This window comes from Melanostigma gelatinosum (assembly GCF_949748355.1).
Source record: "Melanostigma gelatinosum genome assembly, chromosome: 24".
NCBI classification, from domain to species: Eukaryota; Metazoa; Chordata; class Actinopteri; order Perciformes; family Zoarcidae; genus Melanostigma; species Melanostigma gelatinosum.
The window spans coordinates 11,479,528-11,506,094 of record NC_136657.1 but is presented as its reverse complement, the minus strand read 5'-3'; the positions used below and the strand labels follow the sequence as shown (position 1 = coordinate 11,506,094).

The window sequence follows — 26,567 nt, the reverse complement described above, 5'->3', positions numbered from 1 at the left end:
GGAGTTCCTCAAAGTGCTCTTTCCACCGCCCGATGATGTACCCCGTCCGGGTTAGCAGTCCCCCCCCCCTGATGAGAACAGCCTGGGGTAAGCCCTGTTTTCCCTTCCTGAGCCGTCAGATGGTTTGCCAGAACCTCCTTGAGGCCAACCGAAAGTCCTTCTCCATGGCCTCCACGAACTCCTCCCATGCCCGAGTTTTAGCATTCGCGACCACCGAAGCTGCAGCCCTTCTGGCCTGCCAGTACCTGTGAGCTGCTTCAGGACACCCCTGGGCCAACCAGGCCTTGAAGGTCTCCTCCTTCAGCTTGACGGCTTCCCTCACCTCCGGTGTCCACCACCGGGTTCTCGGGTTGCCGCCACGACAGGCACCGATGACCTTCCGGCCACAGCTCCTAGCCGCCGCGTCCCCAATAGAGGCTTTGAACATGGTCCATTTGGATTCCATGTCCCCAACCTCCCTTGGGATGTGTGAGAAGTTCTTCCGGAGGTGGGAGTTAAAGACCTCCCGGACAGGGTCCTCCGCCAGACGTTCCCAGTTCACCCTCACTACACGTTTGGGCTTGCCAGGTCTTTCCAACTGGGTCCCCCGCCATCTGATCCAACTCACCACCAGGTGGTGATCAGTTGACAGCTCTGCTCCTCTCTTCACCCGAGCGTCCAAGACATACGGCCACAAATCAAATGATACGATTACAAAGTCGATCCCAAATCAAGACCAACAAGTCCCAAGTTAAAATCAACAGGTCCCACATTAAAACCAACAGGTCCCAAGTCAAGACCAACAAGTCCCAAGTCAAGACCAAGTCCCAAATCAAGACCAACAGGTCCCAAGTCAAGACCAACAGGTCCCACTTTAAAACCAACAGGTCCCACATTAAATCCAGCAGATTAATCCACGTTACATAACAACAGAGTTCAGAAAAGGAAATAAACCGAAAACATGTAACAGGAAAATACATTAATGTGAGAAACATCCTGTGAAACATTCGTCATAAACATCCAAACACAGCAAGTCAAACACAGAATCACTGCAAAAACGATTAACAAGTCGACCTCCACGGACCCACAACTTCCTGTATGGAGGGAAACAGATGGATGGAGGTTAGAGCCAAGACTCTGGGTCTCTGTGGAAGGTGGATCAAGGCCACATCCAGGACTTCAACTGAACTGAGCATGACTGAGCACATTAATGCAGTCCACCTCGTCAACATAAGGTCCACCACGTCAATGCGGTCCACACCGCATCAACATAAGGTCCACACCACATTAACATAAGGTCCACCATGTCAACATAAGGTCCACCTCGTCACCATAAGGTCCACTACATCAACATAAGGTCCACCACGTCAACGCGGTCCACACCACGTCAACATAAGGTCCACCTCGTCAACATAAGGTTCACCACGTCAACATAAGGTCCACACCGTCAACATAAGGTCCACACCACGTCAACGTAAGGTCCACACCGTCAACGTAAGGTCCACCACGTCAACATAAGGTCCACCACGTCAACATAAGGTCCACACCGTCAACATAAGGTCCACCTCGTCAACATAAGGTCCACCACATCAACATAAGGTCCACACCGTCAACTGGTGATTAAATAAAATAAAACAAAATAAAATAAATATTATAAAAAGAAAAGAAAACACATTTCCTTTTTTTACAAAACGATCAAAACTTCTTTATTGTTGAAAATCAATCAGTAGAAAAACATCAACAGCATCATAACAAACACGAATATAACTCAACGTCAAAGGAACAGTTCAACCAGGAAGGAGGAAAAACCCCTTCAAAATTAAAATGATTTAATCGCCAACAAATTATATTTTTTGTGAAATGCGGATATTGTGAATTTGGCCGTTAGCTAACTGTCTCTTTCTGGTTATTTTTTTCATTGAATAAACTTTATTGACATTTTGATTTCTACTGTTAAGTTTCAAATAAAGTCTCATGACCATGTTATGTAGTTTGAAGGCTAGTTAGCCACGTAGCTATAGAAACAACTGACCGCTAGTTCTTGCTCATGTTGCGTTAGCTTTGCTTGTAATCCACAAATAACTTTAAGTTCAGAGTTTATTTTCTTCTTCCATAAATCAGATTTTGTTCGGTGAAATAAAGAAAGTGAGTTGTTCAAACAGATATTTTATGATTTATTAGCATCACGCTGCACCGCTAGCTTCCCCCGATGCTTTAGCACGAAGAACATTTTAGTACTGTAGAAGAAGAAAGGCCATGTGGAGGGAAATGCATCTGCAAATATACATATAAACACATTTCTGTTGTGCAAATGTGGACGGCTGAAGAAGCTTTTGGTACCAGACATGATGGTTTATTGTATTTCTATTATTATGATAAACCTACACAATAAACTGCAGAGAGTAGCTAAAGCTAACGCTAACGTTAGGGTTTGTTCTCTGAATCTTAGTTTTTGTCTACTGATGAAGTTTACTTTAAGGTCTGTAATGAATATCACTTGTTCACCACATCCAGCAGGACGTCTACTGGTCGCCACTCGAGAACTGGTTTTACTGGTTAGCTCCCAGTAAAGAAAGTCCAGCAGGACGGTTTCTAGTTTTTCAAGAGAAATGAGCTGAAAACAGAAGAAGACCACTTCCTGTTAGACCTCGTAAAGAAATGTAATCAAAGACCTTATGATAAATAATTTATGAAAATAGTTTTTTAGGGAGCCAGCTTCCCATAATTTTACACAAAATAAAATATATCTAGCACAGAGAAACCAAACCTTCCTCCTCTACTAAAGACGAGGCATGTTAGCTGTATTTTAAAATGCTCTCTGGTTACTAATTCCCTGTCGAGTATGTCCCATACATGTTTTTACAGCTCTGGGTGACGTGGTGGACCACAGAGTCCTGGAGTCTTTAAGGAACCCTGCTGCCGTCCCAGTCCGGGCGACGGTTCCTCTTCTGGGGTTCTCTGAGAACCACTCGGTCTGTTCACCATTTACCTGGGATGGGCGTCCCACACTCGTACCAGGAGACGTAGTTGACGTGGGAGTGTCCTCCGATCTGTCCGAAGTGGACTGGCTCCTGACGCATGGCTCTGTAGAAACCTGGACCAGGACCAACAAGACGTACACCATGAGAAAGACTTTCTATGGAGGGTCAAAATAAATTTTGTTAGGTTCCGACGGTATCAGGACTATGAAATAAATGTTTTACCAGGTCTGGAGGGTATCAGGACTATGAAATAAAGGTTTTACCAGGTCTGGAGGGTATCAGGACAATGAAATAAAGGTTTTACCAGGTCTGGATGGTATCAGGACTATGGAATAAAGGTTTTACCTGGTCTAGAGGGTATAAGGACTGTGGAATAAAGGTTTTACCTGGTCTGGAGGGTATAAGGACTATGAAATAAAGGTTTTACCTGGTCTGGAGGGTATAAGGACTATGAAATAAAGGTTTTACCTGGTCTGGAGGGTATAAGGACTATGTAATAAAGGTTTTTTCTGGTCTGGATGGTATAAGGACTATGGAATAGAGGTTTTACCTGGTCTGGAGGGTATAAGGACTATGGAATAGAGGTTTTACCTGGTCTGGACGGTACCAAGACTCTAAAGGTCTTACCAGGTCTAGATGGCAGCTGGTCTGCTCTGAGCTGCCGGCCGGTTCTTCCATCCAGGAACGAATCGACGAACTGACAGTGATCCTCACCGAAACCAGTCTGATCTCCGATGTTGTGGAATTTACCTGGCAGGTAAAACAACCAGAGAGGGGTCAGAACCGGATCCAGGTAAACCCCTACCTGAGGCGAGACGGGTCAACGCTACTCACCGTTGAGCGAGTCACTCAGGTAGAGCTTGTACCGGAGCGAGTTGCACAGTTGGACCCCGACAAACTTCCGGTACCAGGTTCTCTTCACGTACTGTTTCCCGTGGCAGTCCGAGTACGAGTCTGTCTTAAAGGGGAACTGAGTCCAGATGGCGTCTTTGCCTGCAGATATTATTGATTGATCATCAGGATGTATTGATCATCAGGATGTATTGATCATCAGGATGTATTGATGACACTTTGGTTATTGAATCGTACCGGAGACGTTCTCGCTCACTCGAGGATCCGCTGATGAAGGAAACAAAGAAAAAGAAACGTTCATGGTCTTAAAATGTGATTTAAGGTCTTTCTTTGTTCAAGTGTTTTATTTTGAAAGGTAAAGCAGGTGTGTTGACTTTTATTTTGAAATGTCAAGCAGGTAGTATAAGTGTTACCGTACCCGACTCTGTGTTGAAGGACACCGGGTCACTGGAAGGACCTGCACCCAGCTCGTTCTTTGGCTTCACCTTAAACTCATAACTGCAGAGAAAATGTATAAATTAAGTTATTAAAACAGAACGATGTGAAATAAAAATTGAATTACTTTACAGCAGCTTTAAAATAAAACCGTCCACATGCCGACACTTTAACGTCGTCTACTAATCATTCTCTCACAGCTTCGTGTCGACGACGGTGTTAGTAGCAGAAGAAGAAAAACATATTCAGGCTCATTAGAACTTCAGGGAGCGTAACAAGCTCGTTTTACTATCTGAACCATGACTCTCGGGTCGACTCGTGTTTGGACAGTTGGAGGTCTGAATACCTCAGGAGGTGCAGCATCAGGACTGTGGAGTTGATCTTGACTCTAAAAACAGCTTCTTATAGAACTTTAAATCTTCTGTTTGTATTTAGCACTAAATAAGCTTTTATTTAAGAATTTACGATGATCAAATGACCAAAACCAACAGACCTGCAGGGAACCAAGGCTACTGGGGCTCCCAAGTTTCTGGGGCTCCTCAGGGTCTGGGGCTTCTAAGAATCTGGGGCACCTGGCACTGCGGGTTTGGGGTACTTGGTCATCTGGCCTTGAAAACCAGTTCAAATAGCATTTACAGATCAAACTAATCTGAATCTGAAAAGTCTGAGCAGAGATGGTTTGGTTTACACAAGTTTTGCTCTGGTCCTGGTCTGGTCTTGATTTCAATCCATTCGAGACTTGATCCAAACTTTGGGGGACCTGGTCTAGGCTTGACCAAAGCTCTGGAACTATACAAGGGTAGATTCTCACCTGCTCTCAGGTTTGAGGTTCTCCACAGTGGTGTGGGTCTGGTTGGTGGTCAGGATGGAGACCTTCTCGCCGTCGGGTCCTTTAGCGGTGGTGATGACCTCATACTCTGAGAGTCCGGATCAACAGAACCATCAGATACTCTTCCTAGACCTCAGACTACAAACTAAAAGAGCATATTTTACCCGTGGTGTCGTTATCGGTTTTCTCCCAGTCCAGGATGACGAAGGACGGGCACCCCTCCACCGTCACCACGGTGAGGTTGGAGGGCGGAGACTTGGGTGGAGCCGTCACGTTGGCCTCCACGGCTTCGTCTACGGGGAAGTAGTTGAGGGAGGAGGTGATGGAGCAAGGCTCATCCGGCTTCTTCCCCGTTTGGTAGACGACGTGAGGCGCTTTGAGAGGAGGACAGGGATTAGGGTTTCGGTTAATCCAGCACTGTCAGGGTTCAGTTTCAAAGTACTCTGATACATTAACAGCAGTATAACTCACCCACGTAGCGTTTCTTGCCCAAGGCGTCGACGTCAGTGGCCGGCTGGGATTTGAACAGGTCTGAGTCCTCCCAGGTTTCCTGTCGACTGGCTGAAGAAAGAAATGTAAACTGGTTTTAGAAGATGGTTTCTTATCTTTCTGTATTTTTCTTTCAAAATATTGGTTGCAGTTCAACCAAACAACCAGAAACCACGTCTGCCGGCATTCTAACGTAAACGTGAAAGTCTTCCTACCGGTTGTTGTCGGCGCTCTGGTTGTGGTCTGTTTCCGGTCCAGTTTGGTGGGCTTGATAGTTGCTGGCGAGGCGGCTTTGGGTTTCAGGACCGGCAGCTTGTCTGTCTGCTTAAAGTTGTTCACCTTGTCTGATGGAGAACATGTAAAATGAAAAAAACAGTGAAGACGAGAAACGTCCAGATATTGTTGGTCGTCCCTCGACTTGTCTTCAGCTCTCACCGGTTTCTCCTGGTTTTCCCACCAGATTTGGTTTCTTGTTGATCGGTATCGACGGGCGAGCAGGTGATCCTGGAACGAACAATATCAGATATTGTTATGATATTATGAATATCTGTATGGAACATTTAATGCAGAAAATGTAGAGCTCTATGGGTGGTGCATTAAATATCTTTATTTAAGTTTCTCCTGTCGACACTTTCTATCTCAATAAAGCTTTGATTCTGGATTCATTTTCTCTTCTCTAATCTCCTGGACAATCTGCTCTTTCCTCCCGAAGAACAAACCCCAACACATTTCTGATGAACATTAAAACATGAACAAGGTCCCATGTGGTTTTCTACAAAGACTAAAGTCCTGAACCTGCAGCCAATTACACCCCTCCCCCTTCCTGCTCTCAATTTAAGGAGAAGCCAAAATTCTTCACAATCAACGAGTTGACCCGGCTCCACAAATTAAATGGAATAAATGTGAAGCCAGAAACATGACGGATGATGGAGTCCTGAATGTTTTGAGCTCGTAACATGAAACGACGAATTATTCTCAATCAGTTCATCATGTAAATATGAAGACGAAGACGCCAGACGGCCGGTGGAGACTTCTATTATTCCTCAACACTTAAACATGGACCCGTCATAGACTGGAACCTGTAATTATGTTCACCAAGGCCGGGTCATTACAGTACCAGACTAAATGAAATATAAATATTGTTCTGATTTTCTCTTTTCACACACAAAGAACAAAAAACATTCTTATGTAACCGGCTCGATGCACGCCATGCCGTCCTGGTAGCGTGACGGGTTTCGTAAACACGTCACACTCACGATGCTCGAGATCCAAAACCCAGAAGCACTCGGACCCCGGACCTTCAAACGGGACTAGAAAAACCTGAAGAGGTCCAGGTTCCAGACGGCGGGATCGTCGTCAACAGCTAATTACAAACAGCTTCTTTCTATTTCTGCGGCGAGAAAAAGTGCAAAGCTCTGCAAAAACTGTGATCAGAGGAACACAAAGTATTTTCCACAGGCTCCGCTGGAGCTTCTGGCCAAAGCTCTCAAGCTGACGGCCAGTTCTTTCTTCTTTTTTTTGCTTCTGAACACTTAACACGACCGAACCGTGCAGTCTTGGCAGCTGAAGCACCAGTCTGCATGCTGCATGCAGAGAGGCCGGACTCATGAATTCACAACCAATAAACTGATTCTCACCGGAGGAATCCGAACGGCCAAAGACATCGAGCACCTCGGACCTCTTGTTCTCCAGAAACAAGTTGTTCACTGCAGCCGGAGAAGCACTGCAGTTAAAACTCTTGGACCAGAACGTCGGCTTTATCTGAATCACTGATTCCTGTCAGAATGTTCTGGACTCCTTCTATACTTCTACATACGATAACAAATAGACTGCACCAGAAACCAGCAGATGCTGGCTGCAGAAAGACCACCATGACCTGTACATTGTGGACCATCTTAATAGTCTCTGAGTCCTTTGAGCTAGTGATCTGGATCCGATTGGATCCTCCAGACCACATCTGAAGATTCAACATGTTTCTGAATCCAAAAACAATCTTGTTTGTGTCGCAGTAAACATTTTTATGTTCATCCGGATGGTTCAAAAACTCTTAGGATTTAGGAAAAAACCTTATTCTATAAAAACAGACATATTATAATACAATTTATTAACCTCCCTCACTCTCCAGACACCTTTATTTAAAAATGTCATGGATGTACAAAAGTGGGTATTTTTTAAGAACCAATGGGAAACTTTAAGAGTAACAGGAAAAAATAAGTAAGAACTGCTTTGGACAAGAAACACAATAAATCGGTTGGATTCCAAGATTCTTGTCTAAAGTAAAAAGTCCAAAAGACAAAGTTTAAAGTGGAACCTAAGTCAATATGTAGTTCTATATCTACGGGTTCTAAGGTAAAGAAATATAAAACTTGATACATGTTTGTATTGTTATGTATTAAACAATCTTTAACAACCACCATCACACCCCCCACCACCACATATAACACAGAGACACAATCTGTTACTGGATTTATGGAAATCAAATAATCAAGATCCAACATCCATCTTGATTATTTGAGAAGCTGAAAACCTGCAGAAGCTGAATGTTGAGACAAAAGACATGGATGGACAGATCAATGAAAAGACCAATGGACAGACAGACCAATGGATGGACCAACAGAGAGACCATTGGCCGGACCAATGGTCAGACAGACCAATGGACAGACCATTGGCTGGACCAATAGACAGACAGACCAATGGATGGACAGACAGACCAATGGATGGACAGACCAATGGACGGACAGACCAATGGATGGACCGATGGACAGACAGACCAATGGATGGACTAATGGACAGACAGACCATTGGCCGGACCAATAGACAGACCAATGGACGGACATTAGAGTGTGAACAATCACAACGGATGGAGACAGAAACACCAAGATGAGCTGCGGTGGAGGTGAAGATGCTGCGAAAGCAAGTGAAGGGTTAACGAAGACGACACAAAGACAAACAAGGTATTTTTGATTTTTTACCCAGTCGAGGTCTGGACCATAAGGCCGGTCTAGGAGGGGAGAAGCCCAGATGAGGCTGTCTGTTAACTGTGGGGAGAAAACCGAGTGTTACGAAAGAGAAAGAGACTGAGACCAGAAGAGTCCTCGAGTTCGTCTCTACGAGTCATCAATTTGGTATTGACTCTGAACAAACATCAGTCCGAGTTTTGTGTTTGGAAACAATCAAACTGGTTCAAAGTCATTTTTGTTAAGATTTAAACTAGATTTTGGTTTATTGTCTGAGCCTTAGAACGTAAACCTCTTTCAGCAGTGAACTGAAACAAAGTCAGAAAACAAAAGGCAAAAACACAAAGTGTGAAAATAGAAGTGAATCACAGCGTAAAAAACATTGTAAATCATCAAATACAGAAGCAGTCATGTCAACACCAAACCAAGCGGCCAATCAGAAGCTGAGGAAGTGACGTCATTCTGAAATCTGAACTCTTCAGAGGTTAGAGGACGTCAGGAGGAAACGTATTGATCCATCGATGGATCGAATCAAGACCTCAGATCACGTCTCTCTTGTGGAGTGAAACACACCTTTAAATATGATGATACAACTACAATGTCACTATGTTACATCCAAAGAGTCACAGTGAGATGAACTTAATCTGGATTGTTGATTAAAGGGATCAAATTCGTCATTTGAGGGCCAAAACCATTGATTAAGAGTTTGATATTGTTTGGTCCCTTAATCATGAATACAATCGGCTGATGAGACATTTAAAGATTAATTCCAATGCAAGTGTTTCGCTAACTGACTGTTAGCTTTGTTGATAGCTTGGTTAGCTTTTTTCCTGTTCTTCAATAACTCGGAATTGAAGTTTTCAGTTGGTTTAACTTGCACGTATTTGTTTCAAGGAAACGTCGTTGACAATAATCAGAAAATGATCATCAAAATAAAGAGATACTGGACACAAATTTGTGATTTCATGGCTCAAAGTTTTCCTCCTTCACTAAAGAGGAAAAAGATCTAAAAGACACAAAGTTCAGGAGGATGAAGAATGGAAGAGGAGGATTACCCCCGAGGATCCCAGAGGTGGGGGACGAGTTACTGGGTCTAGAGCAGGGGTCGGCAACCCGCGGCTCGCGAGCTGCATGCGGCTCTTTAGCCCCTCTGTTGCGGCTCCCTGAGTCTTTGTGCAAAAAAAAATAAAAATTGAATTTATTTTAATGTTTTTTGTCAGTGGACAATCTTTCAAAGGGAACACCTCATATCTTGGAGTTTGAGGTGATACTGTGTCACGGAAAATAAAAATCGTTTTAATGTTGTCAACTAAAATGTGCGTCACATCCTATAACGTCGCCGTCAAGCTTCCCCTGCAGGTGGCTCGTCGTGATTGCAGACTCGGTGAGGTTATCAATGGATAAATCCAAAAAGAGAAAACTCCTGGAAGAAAATAGAGAATTTAATTCTGCGTGGACGTATTTATTTGCGTTCACTGCCAACAACGCTGGCCTACCTGTATGCTTAATATGTGGCGAGAAATTTGCAAACAACAAAAAATCGAATGTTGAAAGACACTTTCAGACCCAACACACAGCATTTGCTGGAAAAGATCAAGCTGGAGATGCACTAAATATCGCTCCCGCCTCACAGATGACAGCCTGCAGTCCTGTTTGAAGCTCAGTCACATCTTACAGCCCTGACAGAGAGAAACTCTGCAGCAATGTTCAGAAACAAAAGTCACATTAAACAGGTGAGAACACTATCATTTAACAGGCTATTATCTTGGAGAAAAATATTTATTTTAGATCCTGAACTGATGTAGTTGTGTTTTTATGTTCAGGCGCGACGGTTGATGGCTGCACGTGTCTGAGGAAAGAGGATGACATCGCACTGAAATGGACTTTAGTCTTACTTAAATACAAACTGCCTCTTTTTTATCTTCACTCATTTTAAGATATTAGGCTGCAGCTATATGTTATATTTATTTCAAAGTCAGCTACTTTTTATTTCATATTTTTTCCACAAACATGAGGACCCAAATAGACTTGACTTGTTCTGTGTTTGATTCACTTCTGCAGCTATATGTTATATTTATCTCAAAGTTATTTTATTTATTTTCCACAAACATGAGGACCCAAATAGACTTGAATTGTTCTGTTTGATTCACTTCTGCAGCTATATGTTATATTTATTTCTAAGTTATTTCCCACAACTATGGGGAGGACTCAAGGCCTGCATAGTTCTGTGTTTAGTTCTGTGACCTCAATGTAGGCCTACACATGCCAGTGTAGTTTTTTCTCCTCTTCATGAAAGTTAAAATAGCAATAAAATGTCAATAATTGTCTTTATTCTTGTTCTATAATTTCATAAATACAACAAACTATAGTTTTTGTATGTATAATATAACTATATATAAAACGTATATAAGCTGCGATATCGAATAGCTTTTGCAGCTCCAGACACATTTTATTTGGGAGAAAATAGAGCAAAATGGCTCTTTGGACAGTAAAAGTTGCTGACCCCTGGTCTAGAGGAAGAGTGATGTGGTCTTAGGCCATTAGAAAAGGGAAAGGAGGGGGCTCTTGATGCCGGCCTCATGGATCTGGAGACCATGGTAGCTGAAGGCGGTCGAGGAGACAGATTTCTTTGGCTGCTTTGACCTAAAACATTAAAAACAGTTGGAGGTCTTTTGTCACAATCTGATCTATTGCCAGTGAAGCTGCAGCCCTGAGCGGTGAAGTTAGCGATGGAAGGTTTTACTCTCATGATGATGGATTATGATCACAATCTGAGAAGAACAACAGTCATTTTATGAGGTTTGATGAGGAAACCATGACCGTGAGATTGTGAGCCGCATGCAGACGTCACAGTGGGATGAAATGTGTTTAAACTCCAGTCCTGTGGACAAAAAAGTGGAAACAAGATGGACGGCCGACAGAAAGATCAAAGACTGCCTCTGATTGCACAACACGGGCAGCGTTTCATGAGTCCATTATTACCCCAAATGTTAGTTCTGGCTCTCTCATTGGCCATAGCTGACCTCAGCAGAGAAGATCTGTCCTGTGATTTGCCAAAAGCTGTCAGGGAAAGAGAAGGTTTAAGACAGAGATGGTCCAAAACCTGAATTCAAATCGAAAGAAAATAAATATTACTTATTTGTAGAACAGAAGGAAGAGTTGAAAACACAAACAGAAACGTCCGTAGGAAAGCTGTGTAAACGTTGAACTGTTTGCAGATGACGCCCTGATTATTATGGAAGTCCATTGTTTCATGTTTTCATTGTGGTTTAACAAATGCTCACCATTGTTTTCCTCTGGGGTACAAACAGAAGGGATGATGGGAAATTGAGGCATGAAAGTTTGACATTTTTTAAATTAGAATTGTTTTTCATCAAATTTTAACTTTTTGCAGAAGACACAAAAACACAAAATGTGTTTTACTTGTAAATACTCACAAAGACATTAATCTGAAACATTCTGACCACAGACCTATAAAGAACAAAAACAATGGAACTTTGAAACTTTCCATTTTAAGAGCTCAGCAGCATCGTCTACAAATCTGCTGACTGAGCTTCTTAGACGTAAAGATACAAAGACAAAGATTTGTCAACAAAACATCAAAAACACTTCAGACACAGAAACACTTTTCAAGGGGAAAGTTCGACCACATGCTGATAATTCTGAAACGCTAACTGACCTTTAAAGTGTGACTGTTTACAACACTCTTATTTACACTGAGATCATAAAGAGAGATGAAGTAGCATTTCTTCAAATATCAAGAGGCTTGTTTTTTACTATCTTCTGCCTCATCAGGTGCTTTACAGATATTTTATAACCTCAAACTGGTTTTCAGCAGGATTCAGTTCCACTTTTCTAAAACGTGACATTTATTGATCAAGAATTTGAACAAAAAGGAGGTTGTTGGTGTAAATTACCGGCAGGGTTCTGAGGCTTCCCCGGTGCGTTAGAGGGCGCCTTAGTAGTTGGCCCCTGAAGCAAGTCGCCATTGGAGGGTAATTTAAGGAGGGGTATGGTGTTGGTATGAGGGGCTTTGGTGGGCGGGAGTTGGGGGAGGACAAGAAGTGGATCCGCCGGTCGGTCGGTGTCGTTTCTAACGGCGTTCTCTTCGTCTGCGGCCACAGAGGAGAGAGGTACCGGGATCATGGGAACCTGATCCTCTTTGGGTTTCAAGATGACAAATGATTCTTTGATTATGTAGTTCCTCAATTACAAAGAGTACTTTTTTTAGATCCCTCAAGGTCAAAGAATCTATAAAAAGTATCATGTTGGTAGAAACTCAGCCTTTACTTTGAAAAGAGAATCTCGGGTCAAATATCCAGAGGACCTGGTTTTAGTCCCATAATCTGGCACCTCATGGAAACACAGAAAAGTCCAGAAGACATTGTGCTTGTGATGAGACAGACAGACAGTTTGAGGAGTTTGCAGAACGACTTGGGTTGTTTTTCCCCTCGGGGAAAATCCAACCACGTCTGCCTCTGAATTGGTCAACATGCAGACTGAACATGAAGCAACGATAACCAGAGAGAGGACAGAAGACAGACAGAGAGGACAGAAGACAGCTGGTCAGATGGACATAAATCTTGAAATGTGAAAATGGATTTCAGTCTTCAAGCTCTATACTTTCTCACTGAAGTCCAGTTCTGATTTGAAGCACTTTATAACAATTAATTACTTATAAAATGAGACACTTTGGATTCATTTAGTCCAAATTTCCTCTCAGCTAAACCAGATTTGTGTTGTTTATCTCTTAACAGCTGTTTTCTACTTGTTTACAACTAAAGGTTTCATTTTAACAAATGATTGAGTCCCAGAATATTCTATTCACCTCTTAAACTCTGTTGCAGAACACAAACCTTTTGTAATAATGGTGTATAAAACATGAGTTTTATTGTGAAAATACATAGCTTTAGAGCTTAAAATTATCAAAACATTTCAGTTCATACCAACTTGTTTCAAATGTAGGAGAACCAAAGCCTTAACTTGTATTCAGGTAAAATATTATGAAGTAATTTGGTCCAATATTTTGTCCCAAAATATTCTATTAACGTATTAAACTCTGCTGGACCAATCATTAGCATGTGTTGTTCGGCTAACTATATTTATTTGAATAAATAGATTATATTACTGTTGTCCAGTTAGCTGGCTAGCACCAACATCTTACCGGCTAACTAGCATGTTAGTGGTTAGCTTGCCTGCTACAATTGCTCATCAGTTCGCCTTTTTCTAAAGGACGTCTGAATGAATGTGTTTTTATTTCAGACTGAATAACTTGTGAAATAATGTGGTAATCGTTGAGCTAATAGTTAGTTGTTAAGCTAGTTAGCTGTTTTAGCTCTGTAGCTTCTGAGAAAGACAAACTTACTGAAGTTTGAGAAAAGATAGAAAACCGGTGAAAGAAGAACTCTGATTGGATCAGAAGCACAAATGAAGCAGCAGCTTTTATAAAGGACTCAAAGTGGGCGGGGCAAATTGAACTTACTCGTACCACCTGACATCCAGCAACGCCACGCCTTCATATCGACTTTCTAAACCGGACTCAAGGCATGCTAGCATGCAGCCAATCACAACAGCTGCATGTCCCACAGACCCCGCCCCCTTCCCAGGTGCATCACAGGTTCAGCCGAAGCAGGTAGAGACAGGAGGAAGCTGGGGTGGTTAACAAAATAAAAGTCTTTGTTGTTACCAAGTGACACAAGAGGGCGTTTAGGAGGGAAAGTTTCCTGGCGGCTCTCTGGTGGTGCTGCAGGAAGTCAAACGTTTAGGGTGTCAAAATAAAAGTGGTGAGAGTATGGAAATATAACATGATAGATTAGATTCACACGTTGTTCTCAATGTTGAACAAGCTTTATTGAAACGTCTGTTCTCAAACTGAAAGCGAGTTTATTTTTTCTTTAACTTGAAGTTTACCAGACAATTATGACAAAATTAGCAGCATTTTTATTTGAAAACTTGTGATTTTGGTAGTTTTATTTTATCTTACAGAAAACATGAAAGTCCTAAAATTAGATCAACCAATCAGCTTTGTGACCTTTATTTTCTACATTTATTTTAAGTAGAAACCTTTTCGTCATCGTATTTTATTACGACGTCTTTACTTTTGTCGCGATGAGAGCCGAAAGACTCAATGCGATTTTTGATAAAAAACCCAAAGTGAAAAACCAGTTTCACTTTCAGTTTGTTGTAAACGTTTCACATTGAACCAGCTGAAACTCGGCAGGAAGCGTCTGTGGCGCCCTGAATGAGAAAATAAAAAGGTGACGTTTTTGTGTGAAGGAAACAGGAAGTGATAATCACCAAAGGAAGTGCGAGGAGCTCCGGGGAAAGCTGAGTTTTTGAGAAGAGGAGAAAGTCGAGTCCTGTTGTGAAGAGCTGAGACACAAAATCATCATCGGTTAGTCTTTAAAAGCGTTATTAAAGTGCAGTGTTTCTTTATGAATGTTTTTAACAAGTCTGAACATGAAACAAGTTTTTATATTAAAAGATTCCTTTAACAACGTGAAGCAGAAATAATGAGACGCTGCCTCAACAGGTTCAACTTTACCACAATAAATAATTCTCTTCTTACCGGGACGAGGAGGGAAGAACGCGTGAGGTTTCTAAAACACACAGACACTCATTTTTATCAGAACATGTACAAACTACAAGTCCCAGAATGCACGGTAATAAACATATTCATGATACATACATAGACATCATGAACATCAATGGAATAAATAAATAAACGTACCAGAGGCTTCGCCAGAGGATTATGCAGTTTGTACGGTTTCTGTGTGTTTTTATCTGTGAAATACAGGAAGTGTGGAAGAAGATCAGGCAAACAGCAGAAAGCTCAGGGTCGTATCTTTGATTTAACCAGGTCAAATACGGATGTTAATATTATTACCACATATATAACACATATATAACACATATTTAGCAACAAACATAAAAATCGGATTAAAAGATTTTTTTCTCCTTCAGTTTCGGACTTCTATGTCGTAAAGACTTGAGATCTTAGTTTAATAATAAATAAATATATATATATGTATATATATATATATATATATATATAATACATACATATCATTTATCATCATTTATTATATATATCAATGGGAAGGAAGGAGTTGATGGATTTAGTAATAAAACTAAACTGTCAGATGAATTAATAACAATAATAAAAATAATAACAATAAATAATAACAACAATGATTCTACTACTAATAATAATAACAATAACAATATAAATTCTACTAATACTACTAACAATAATCGTAATAACATCAATAATAATATCAATATTACTATGACTACAAATAACAACAAATAACAACAATAAATAATAAAGATGGTGTCCTTACTGCCCATGTTGGTGTTGTGGATCATGGGTTTGCTCCAGGTCCCACTCCGGTCCCCCTTGTTGGACCGGACACCGAACTCGTACGGCGTGTTGGGTTTCAGGTGGTCCACCACCGTGTCGCTGGTGGGGCAGGTCTGATAGATCCACTTCCTGTTCCTCTCCCTGTAGCGGATGGTGTAGAACCTGAAGAGAACGTTTGTTAGTACTTGTGGGGTTCCTCAGGGTTCCACGCTGGGTCCTCTTTATTTTTATGAGTCACTGAACCATCAGACACTCACATACAGGTTCAACTAAATTATTATTATTATCATATACATACATATATATATACATACATATATATATATATCCCCCTTGTTGTAGGGGGATGTAGTAGTATATATATATTAGAGCTGGGCAACGATTCAAATTTGGAATCGCGATTAATGTCATTGTTATGGCAAAGTTTAATCATGAATTCAAAAGTAGTGTATTGTGCACTATTATTTTAAAGTGCTGCTATATGAACAAAGATCAATAACATTTGGTTTGTAAACACTTTAAACATATCAGGTTGTTGTTAGCAGCAGTATTCCCTTTACACAGCAGCAGTTATAACACAGTTATAATGATGCTGATCATAGATATTCAGCTGGTGTTCACAACTTTATCTTCATGTGTGTTGTGCTGCGTTCACACCCAACGCGAATTCGCGTCCATCGGCAAATCGGCCCAAGCACGTGAGTGGGAATTTTTCAACTTCGGGGAAATATTCGCGTGACGCTGTGGCGCGATAGCCTATCAGCGTTGAGTTGCTCCCCCCGTCATCACTGACTTCCTGCCGTTGTTGAATCAGGAAATAAATCCTGTAGCCGTCTGTGTTCACCCAGAGCTCTGATACCTCTTATCAACAGAGACCGGACCAAACTATGTGTATGCGTGTGTGTGTGTAAACCATACGGTACAAACAATGAATAGACGCTGCCGTATTTACGTCTATATGACGTTATTGAGTGTTGGTGGAGCTGCTACGATGTTAGCATAGCCTAGCACCGATCCATCAGAGCTCCATTGAGAAGACAAGTCGCCTACAAATCGGCATCATTACGTGGGGGGGGCGGCAGCAGCAGCAGGAAGAGACGGCACACAAACAGCTGTTCACCACTCGCTGCTGGATCTTGTGTTAAAAATATCCGCTTAATAATATATATACTATCATACATGTACAGTATATATATATATATATATTATTATGGGATGTATCTGACCCGTCCTCCAGACACTCGTTCATCACGTTCCCCTTGTACGGAGTCTTCAGGTAGTTTCCCCAAGACAGAAGGACGGCTGAGGGACTGACGGAGCCGATCACCAGGTGGAGCGGCTTCTCCAGGTTCACCTTACCTGAGGACGCAGGGAGACAGGTGAGTACACAGTGAGACAGGTGAGGACAGAGTGAGACAGGTGAGTACACAGTGAGACAGGTGAGGACAGAGTGAGACAGGTGAGGACAGAGTGAGACAGGTGAGGACAGAGTGAGACAGGTGAGGACGCAGGGAGACAGGTGAGTACACAGTGAGACAGGTGAGGACAGAGTGAGACAGGTGAGGACGCAGGGAGACAGGTGAGGACGCAGGGAGACAGGTGAGGAGACAGGTGAGGACACAGTGAGACAGTTGAGGACACGGTGAGACAGGTGAGGATGCAGTGAGACAGGTGAGGACAGAGTGAGACAGGTGAGGACACGGTGAGACAGGTGAGGACACGGTGAGACAGGTGAGGACACGGTGAGACAGGTGAGGACACGGTGAGACAGGTGAGGACAGAGTGAGACAGGTGAGGACAGGGTGAGACAGGTGAGGACACGGTGAGACAGGTGAGGACAGGGTGAGACAGGTGAGGACACGGTGAGACAGGTGAGGACACGGTGAGACAGGTGAGGACAGAGTGAGACAGGTGAGGACAGGGTGAGACAGGTGAGGACACAGTGAGACAGGTGAGGACAGAGTGAGACAGGTGAGGATGCAGTGAGACAGGTGAGTACAGAGTGACAGGTGAGGACACAGTGAGACAGGTGAGGACAGAGTGAGACAGGTGACGACACAGTGAGACAGGTGAGGACAGAGTGAGACAGGTGAGTACAGAGTGAGACAGGTGAGGACACAGTGAGACAGGTGAGGACACAGTGAGACAGGTGAGGACACGGTGAGACAGGTGAGGACAGAGTGAGACAGGTGAGGATGCAGTGAGACAGGTGAGGACGCAGTGAGATGGGTGAGGACACGGTGAGACAGGTGAGTACACGGTGAGACAGCTGAGTACACGGTGAGACAGGTGAGGACACGGTGGGACAGGTGAGGCAGGTGAGGACAGAGTGAGACAGGTGAGTACACGGTGAAACAGGTGAGGACAGGGTGAGACAGGTGAGGACAGGGTGAGACAGGTGAGGACACAGTGAGACAGGTGAGGACAGAGTGAGACAGGTGAGGACAGAGTGAGACAGGTGAGGACAGAGTGAGACAGGTGAGGATGCAGTGAGATAGGTGAGGATGCAGTGAGACAGGTGAGTACAGAGTGAGACAGGTGAGACAGGTGAGGACACGGTGAGACAGGTGAGGACACGGTGAGACAGGTGAGGACACGGTGAGACAGGTGAGGACAGAGTGAGACAGGTGAGGACACGGTGAGACAGGTGAGGACACGGTGAGACAGGTGAGGACAGAGTGAGACAGGTGAGGACAGGGTGAGACAGGTGAGGACACAGTGAGACAGGTGAGGACAGAGTGAGACAGGTGAGGATGCAGTGAGACAGGTGAGTACAGAGTGAAACAGGTGAGGACACGGTGAGACAGGTGAGGACAGAGTGAGACAGGTGAGGACAGAGTGAGACAGGTGAGGACAGAGTGAGACAGGTGAGGACACAGTGAGACAGGTGAGGACACAGTGAGACAGGTGAGGACACGGTGAGACAGGTGAGGACACGGTGAGACAGGTGAGGACAGAGTGAGACAGGTGAGGATGCAGTGAGACAGGTGAGGACGCGGTGAGACAGGTGAGGACGCGGTGAGACAGGTGAGGACACGGTGAGACAGCTGAGTACACAGTGAGACAGGTGAGGACACGGTGAGACAGGTGAGGACACGGTGAGGCAGGTGAGGACAGAGTGAGACAGGTGAGTACACGGTGAGACAGGTGAGGACACGGTGAGACAGGTGAGGACAGAGTGAGACAGGTGAGGACACAGTGAGACAGGTGATGACAGGTGAGGACAGGGTGAGACAGGTGAGTACACAGTGAGACAGGTGAGGACACGGTGAGACAGGTGAGGACAGAGTGAGACAGGTGAGGACACAGTGAGACAGGTGAGGAGAGGGTGAGACAGGTGAGGACACAGTGAGACAGGTACCTGTACAGGTCTTCTTGACGTCGTTGGCTGGAATCGGCTGGATGGCGACCAGATATTTTGGTTCAGCATCTGGAACAAGATTCAGGTTTACATGAATAATATTATTAACAATAATAATAATGATAATGTTGTTATTATTATCTCACTAGACTTCATTCTACAAGATGTGATTTTAAGACAAACCTGGGCTGTTCTCCATAAAAACAAACAGGCTTTTATTCTCTGACAGGTGGAAACATGCCCCGCCTCCTCTGACCTCATCAATCACCTGAGCTCACCTGGAGTGTTTCTCTGAATGAATCCTGTGTTTTCTGTTTCAGTTCAGGAGGTCCAACACAAACTCACGTCTTATTTTAAGAAACAAGACGGCTTTTAGGCAGGAAGGTAAACACTGCAGCCCCGCCCACTCGCTTTGATTGACAGGTGACCTCCCCACAGCCCCGCCCACTCACTTTGATTGACGGGTGACCTCCCCACAGCCCCGCCCACTCGCTTTGATTGACGGGTGACCTCCCCACAGCCCCACCCACTCGCTTTGATTGACAGGTGACCTCGGGACAGAAATGGAAATCTAAATTCTCGCGTGAAGCTCAAACTGTTTGTTGTTAAATCTTCTGGGTTTCATTTACACGCAGACAGTGAACACAACATCTGATTTTCCCAGCAGCACTTGAACGCACCACAGATGATGAAAAAGCCTCATTTAAATAAAAGATGTTTGAGGTTGTTGTTGATCGACTCCAGCTGAATTTTATCGTTTTTAATCGACTCTCAGGTTCTCTGCTAAATCCTCCGATGACTCGCTCCTTGAACGTATCATATGTCGTAACTTTCAACGCTTTTTGTCCCGATGGGATAAAGATCGTTGGCCGAGCGTCAGAAAATGGATCAGAACCACCTGCTGCTCCCCAGAGGTTCTCACGTTCTAAAGACACTCAAGTTTCTTTCGTTCAGTGTTAAAGACAGAAAACATCTGTTCAAACATCTGTTGTTATTGTTGCTGCTGGTCCCCAAAAATGTTCTGCATGTTCCCACCAAACTACGGACTCATTTCAGGTTTGACTTCATCACAAAGAATAAAGACAGTTTCACTGAAACTATGGAACTCAGCTGAAAAGTACGGAAGCCCAGAGAGGCCAAACTTCTTATAAATAACAAGATCAACACAAAAGATAATGACTATATACACAAATGTCCCCGTCTCTCTCTCCCCGTCTCTCTCTCTCTCTCCCCCTGTCTCTCTCTCTCTCTCCCCCCATCTCTCTCTCTCCCTCTGTCTCTCTCTCTCTCTCTCCGTCCCTGTCTCACCCATCTCTGTCTCGTACGTCCGTCCGTCCTCCGGCAGCGTGATGAACTGTCTGGAGAACATGTTCCCTCCATAACCCAGAATAAAACCCTCCAGCTTCACGTCTGGACTCGGGCGGACAAACTTCATCACGATGGTGTCTCCGGTGGCGTTGATCCGGACCTTCATGTTGTGACGCCGCACTGAGGAGGAGGAGAGATTAGAGGAAGAGAAGAAGAACCATATCTACAAATATCACATGTTATAAATACACTGATTCTCTTTGGAGCCAGTGAACCTCTGTGTCTCTCGGTAGAACAGAGGCCTGCAGACTCCCACCTGCATCATGTGCACTTTAAGTGAACGGGACGATGTTGTTGATTGTCATAGTGTTCAACCAATCAGAGCTTTAGTTTGACATGTTGGGCGTATTCTTTGACGTGTCAGAGCTGCTAGCTGGCCTACAAGTACGTGATTGGTCAGTGGGCTAGCCTGACGTGTGGGCGGTGACAATCCCAAAATCTGCTGCCTCTGTGAGCGGACATCTTCAGCCTCAAACCATTAAAACGTATTCAAGAAATACAACTGGGAGGCTCCACTGTCTTCACTGGCGTCCATGAATGGAGAAGGACTTCTTACTGGAACTACAACACACGGATGTACTGAACAACCGTGAGATTGAACTCTTTGTTAACAAAGAAAGGAGGAGCAGAGAGGAGACGCACTCTCTGTGTATTCATGTATCTGCACTCTGCAGTTCGTGTATTTATGTATTTGTAGGTGTTGAGCTTCATTTTTACACAAAACAAATAAGAACCGCAGCTGCGGCGTCACGATGAGGTGTTTCAGCTGCACCGCCCACCACTGCTGAACAGATACTGTGCTGCAGGTACAACGGCTAGTTCAGAGTTCTGAAGAATGAAAACAAGCTACAGATGTCAAATGAAGAGTTGCGTCTCTTTAAAGGAGGAATGAGATCTTTCTGTTGTTTCTTTCTTTCGTTGATGTTTCAGTGAAGCTGCTCCGTTCCATGCGGCTCTCTCACGTCTGTCCAACGACATGAAGGACTAAAACTAGCAGAGGACGTCTCTGCAGTCTGAGACTAAAGTACTAACACAGGATACAAAATACTCATAACAAACAAGAGCACAAGTACTGCAGAGAAACTACCAACGATACTCCAAAACTAGTTTAAAAACACACAAAGAAAGAACCGTCAAAATACTAAAAGAAACTACAAGAGACCCTCATGAGTACTACAAGCAACCATGATGCCCAACAAAGTACCACAAAGAGTCACAGTACAACAAAGTACCACAAAGAGTCACAGTACAACAAAGTACCACAAAGAGTCACAGTACAACAAAGTACCACAAAGAGTCACAGTACAAAACAAATAACCAATGACATCATCAATCATCATTATTATGATTGTTATTATGATTGTGATGAACGACTGTTGTTATCATAGATAAAGTAATAAAGGAGTCTCATGACCTCAAACTGTCCGGACTAACGAGCTGCTGCTGGTTTCACTGGGAACTAAATACTCTGATCACCCAAAGTACTTTCCTGAGTACGTCAATAAAAAAGTAGGATTTAGCGCCACCTAGAGGTCCAATCCAGCACTTTGATTTTAGAATGAAAACAGAAAACTAAGCTCAATGTAGAACATGTTGGAGAACCAACAGAGAACCACATGGAGACAGGGTCCTGTTGGATCAGGTTTAGTGGAAACAGGGTTCTGAACTGGTCCTGTTGGATCAGGTTTAGTGGAAACAGGGTTCTGAACTGGTCCTGTTGGATCAGGTTTAGTGGAAACAGGGTTCTGTACTGGTCCTGTTGGATCAGGTTTAGTAGAAACAGGGTTCTGTACTGGTCCTGTTGGATCAGGTTTAGTAGAAACAGGGTTCTGTACTGGTCCTGTTGGATCAGGTTTAGTAGAAACAGGGTTCTGTACTGGTCCTGGTGGATAAGGTTTAGTGGAAACAGGGTTCTGTACTGGTCCTGGTGGATCAGGTTTAGTAGAAACAGGGTTCTGTACTGGTCCTGGTGGATAAGGTTTAGTGGAAACAGGGTTCTGTACTGGTCCTGGTGGATCAGGTTTAGTAGAAACAGGGTTCTGTACTGGTCCTGGTGGATAAGGTTTAGTGGAAACAGGGTTCTGAACTGGTCCTGTTGGATCAGGTTTAGTAGAAACAGGGTTCTGTACTGGTCCTGGTGGATCAGGTTTAGTGGAAACAGGGTTCTGAACTGGTCCTGGTGGATCAGGTTTAGTGGAAACAGGGTTCTGAACTGGTCCTGGTGGATCAGGTTTAGTAGAAACAGGGTTCTGTACTGGTCCTGGTGGATCAGGTTTAGTGGAAACAGGGTTCTGAACTGGTCCTGGTGGATCAGGTTTAGTGGAAACAGGGTTCTGAACTGGTCCTGGTGGATCAGGTTTAGTGGAAACAGGGTTCTGTACTGGTCCTGGTGGATAAGGTTTAGTGGAAACAGGGTTCTGTACTGGTCCTGGTGGATCAGGTTTAGTGGAAACAGGGTTCTGTACTGGTCCTGGTGGATCAGGTTTAGTGGAAACAGGGTTCTGAACTGGTCCTGGTGGATCAGGTTTAGTGGAAACAGGGTTCTGAACTGGTCCTGGTGGATCAGGTTTAGTAGAAACAGGGTTCTGTACTGGTCCTGGTGGATCAGGTTTAGTGGAAACAGGGTTCTGAACTGGTCCTGTTGGATCAGGTTTAGTGGAAACAGGGTTCTGAACTGGTCCTGGTGGATCAGGTTTAGTAGAAACAGGGTTCTGTACTGGTCCTGGTGGATCAGGTTTAGTGGAAACAGGGTTCTGAACTGGTCCTGTTGGATCAGGTTTAGTGGAAACAGGGTTCTGTACTGGTCCTGGTGGATCAGGTTTAGTAGAAACAGGGTTCTGTACTGGTCCTGGTGGATCAGGTTTAGTGGAAACAGGGTTCTGAACTGGTCCTGTTGGATCAGGTTTAGTGGAAACAGGGTTCTGTACTGGTCCTGTTGGATCAGGTTTAGTGGAAACAGGGTTCTGAACTGGTCCTGGTGGATCAGGTTTAGTGGAAACAGGGTTCTGTACTGGTCCTGGTGGATCAGGTTTAGTGGAAACAGGGTTCTGTACTGGTCCTGTTGGATCAGGTTTAGTGGAAACAGGGTTCTGAACTGGTCCTGGTGGATCAGGTTTAGTGGAAACAGGGTTCTGTACTGGTCCTGGTGGATCAGGTTTAGTGGAAACAGGGTTCTGAACTGGTCCTGGTGGATCAGGTTTAGTGGAAACAGGGTTCTGTACTGGTCCTGGTGGATCAGGTTTAGTGGAAACAGGGTTCTGTACTGGTCCTGTTGGATCAGGTTTAGTGGAAACAGGGTTCTGAACTGGTCCTGGTGGATCAGGTTTAGTGGAAACAGGGTTCTGAACTGGTCCTGGTGGATCAGGTTTAGTGGAAACAGGGTTCTGTACTGGTCCTGTTGGATCAGGTTTAGTGGAAACAGGGTTCTGAACTGGTCCTGGTGGATCAGGTTTAGTGGAAACAGGGTTCTGAACTGGTCCTGGTGGATCAGGTTTAGTGGAAACAGGGTTCTGTACTGGTCCTGGTGGATCAGGTTTAGTGGAAACAGGGTTCTGAACTGGTCCTGGTGGATCAGGTTTAGTGGAAACAGGGTTCTGAACTGGTCCTGGTGGATCAGGTTTAGTGGAAACAGGGTTCTGAACTGGTCCTGGTGGATCAGGTTTAGTGGAAACAGGGTTCTGAACTGGTCCTGGTGGATCAGGTTTAGTGGAAACAGGGTTCTGTACTGGTCCTGGTGGATCAGGTTTAGTGGAAACAGGGTTCTGTACTGGTCCTGGTGGATCAGGTTTAGTGGAAACAGGGTTCTGAACTGGTCCTGGTGGATCAGGTTTAGTGGAAACAGGGTTCTGAACTGGTCCTGGTGGATCAGGTTTAGTGGAAACAGGGTTCTGTACTGGTCCTGGTGGATCAGGTTTAGTGGAAACAGGGTTCTGAACTGGTCCTGGTGGATCAGGTTTAGTGGAAACAGGGTTCTGAACTGGTCCTGGTGGATCAGGTTTAGTGGAAACAGGGTTCTGAACTGGTCCTGGTGGATCAGGTTTAGTGGAAACAGGGTTCTGTACTGGTCCTGGTGGATCAGGTTTAGTGGAAACAGGGTTCTGAACTGGTCCTGGTGGAGCAGGTTTAGTGGAAACAGGGTTCTGAACTGGTCCTGGTGGATCAGGTTTAGTGGAAACAGGGTTCTGTACTGGTCCTGGTGGACTCTGCAGTTTGAGTCTCGTAAACTTCAATATCCAAACTTCTGCTCTGATAAGCACTTTGTGATGCGTCTGTGAGAAGCGCTCTAGAAATTAATTTAATTCATTCATTTATTTTTATTGATTTCTTTTTCATTTTCAGCTTCTTTGAGTTTTATTTCTTCTTTCTGTGAAATCGTCTTTTTATGATTTCACTTCCTTTTCTTTATTTATTCCACATTATCGAGCTGATTATTATTAATAATATTAATATAATAAATATATAAATAATACATATAACAATAATATATATACCAATAATAATAACACATAATAATAATCACACATATAATAATAATATATAATATAAATCATATATATATAATAATACATATCATAATAGTAATACATATAATAATAATAATAATAATGCCACATAATAATAATAATGTATATAATAATAATAACACATATCATAATAATACATATCATAATAATAATACATGTAATAATAATACATATAATAATAATAATACATAATAATAATAATAATACATATCATAATAACACATATAATAATAATAATACATATAATAATAATACATATTACAATAATAATACATATAACAATAACATAATACCTCTGGTCCTCTGAACAGGGACTCCGTTGAGGACGATCGTCCCACTGATCAGCAGCAGGACTCTGAGGAGAGCGACGGCCGACATCTCAAAGCTCCAGGAGTAAGAAGATGATGATGAAGATGATGAGGAGCGACCGGGAGCTGCACAACTTCACTCAGCGTCTTCAGTCTTAGGACTTGTTCAGCTGTGGGACGTCCTCTCTGTGGAGAGGACACGAGACGCCTCCATCTATAGGCTCTGAAGGGGGCGGGGCCTGGTCAACATCATCGCCTTCCTCTCCTGCTGCACACTCCCACCTCTTCTTCCTCCTCTTCCTCGTCAGCCATCAAACATGGTTTCTTCATCATGAGTCCTCCTCACGTGTTGTTTTGTTTTTATAAGTCCTGCAGAGCTGAAGAGAGAAACATGATGATCATAACAACAACAACAACAACAAAGGTACATTACATGGTAAAAACAGAAACAGTACAAACAAGGCAGATACACGATGAAATCATTTCTTTAATTGTTCTTTGTTTTCATGTTTAAGATGCTGCAAAAGTGGTACTATCACACACACACACACACTCTGCAACTAACTAGTGTGTGTGTGTGTGTCTCTGACGTTTCGGTCCACGTGCTCAGAGAAGCTCGTGAAACCAGAGCGTCCTCGCTGCTGCTGGAAAACACACACACACACACACACCAACCCCACCCACATCACAACACATCCGCCTGCTTCACATGCTGCGGAAACCGCTGCACAGCCAAAACCACTGACATGCTTTCTTTCTCCGTGTTGGAGACCTGATGGTGATGAAGAGGAAGGGGGGGGGGGGGGGGGGGGTGAGAAAAAGAAGAAGAAGAGTGTTAGAGGTCAGGCTGCTAAACAGGAAGCTGATGACAGAAGCTCATCAGGTGTCAACACTGAAGAAAACAGGAGAAGAAGAAGAAGCTCTGTCCCTCCTGTCAATCACACTAATGACTAATGACTGAATGATCTTCAGTGTTTCTGGATGATTAACTCAAGAATGTATCGAGTTCCTCAGAAGACACCAACAGCTCAGAGGAAAGAGCTCACAGAGCTCTGAGCTAAATGCTAACATGCTAAGACACGCAAAACCACCACAAAGAGACACAAAACCACCACAAAGACA

At 43.6% G+C, this 26,567-nt stretch overlaps 1 protein-coding gene across 11 annotated transcripts; it reads right to left on the bottom strand.

The window, feature by feature from the left end:
* Positions 1-1,664: 1,664 nt before the first annotated feature.
* Positions 1,665-25,756, bottom strand: abi3bpb (ABI family, member 3 (NESH) binding protein b). 11 transcript variants are annotated; one of them, XM_079296595.1, is made up of 22 exons: positions 25,431-25,755; positions 20,555-20,734; positions 19,247-19,315; positions 17,112-17,244; positions 15,866-16,047; positions 15,253-15,305; positions 15,091-15,121; positions 14,820-14,894; positions 14,209-14,265; positions 12,440-12,682; positions 11,505-11,582; positions 8,538-8,603; positions 6,001-6,069; positions 5,781-5,909; positions 5,548-5,637; positions 5,241-5,450; positions 5,059-5,164; positions 4,231-4,310; positions 4,050-4,079; positions 3,795-3,953; positions 3,588-3,710; positions 1,665-3,073 (listed from the first exon to the last, which is right to left on the bottom strand). In XM_079296595.1, exons 1-22 carry the CDS (start codon positions 25,513-25,515, stop codon positions 2,958-2,960), a joined length of 2,364 nt encoding a protein of 787 aa, XP_079152721.1. In that variant the 5' UTR covers positions 25,516-25,755; the 3' UTR covers positions 1,665-2,957. The 11 variants fall into 11 exon arrangements, with proteins under 11 accessions (XP_079152721.1, XP_079152724.1, XP_079152726.1 ...); XM_079296598.1 differs by having other exon boundaries at positions 12,440-12,634; positions 25,431-25,754; XM_079296600.1 differs by lacking the exon at positions 8,538-8,603 and having other exon boundaries at positions 25,431-25,756.
* Between the last annotated feature and the right edge of the window lie 811 nt (positions 25,757-26,567).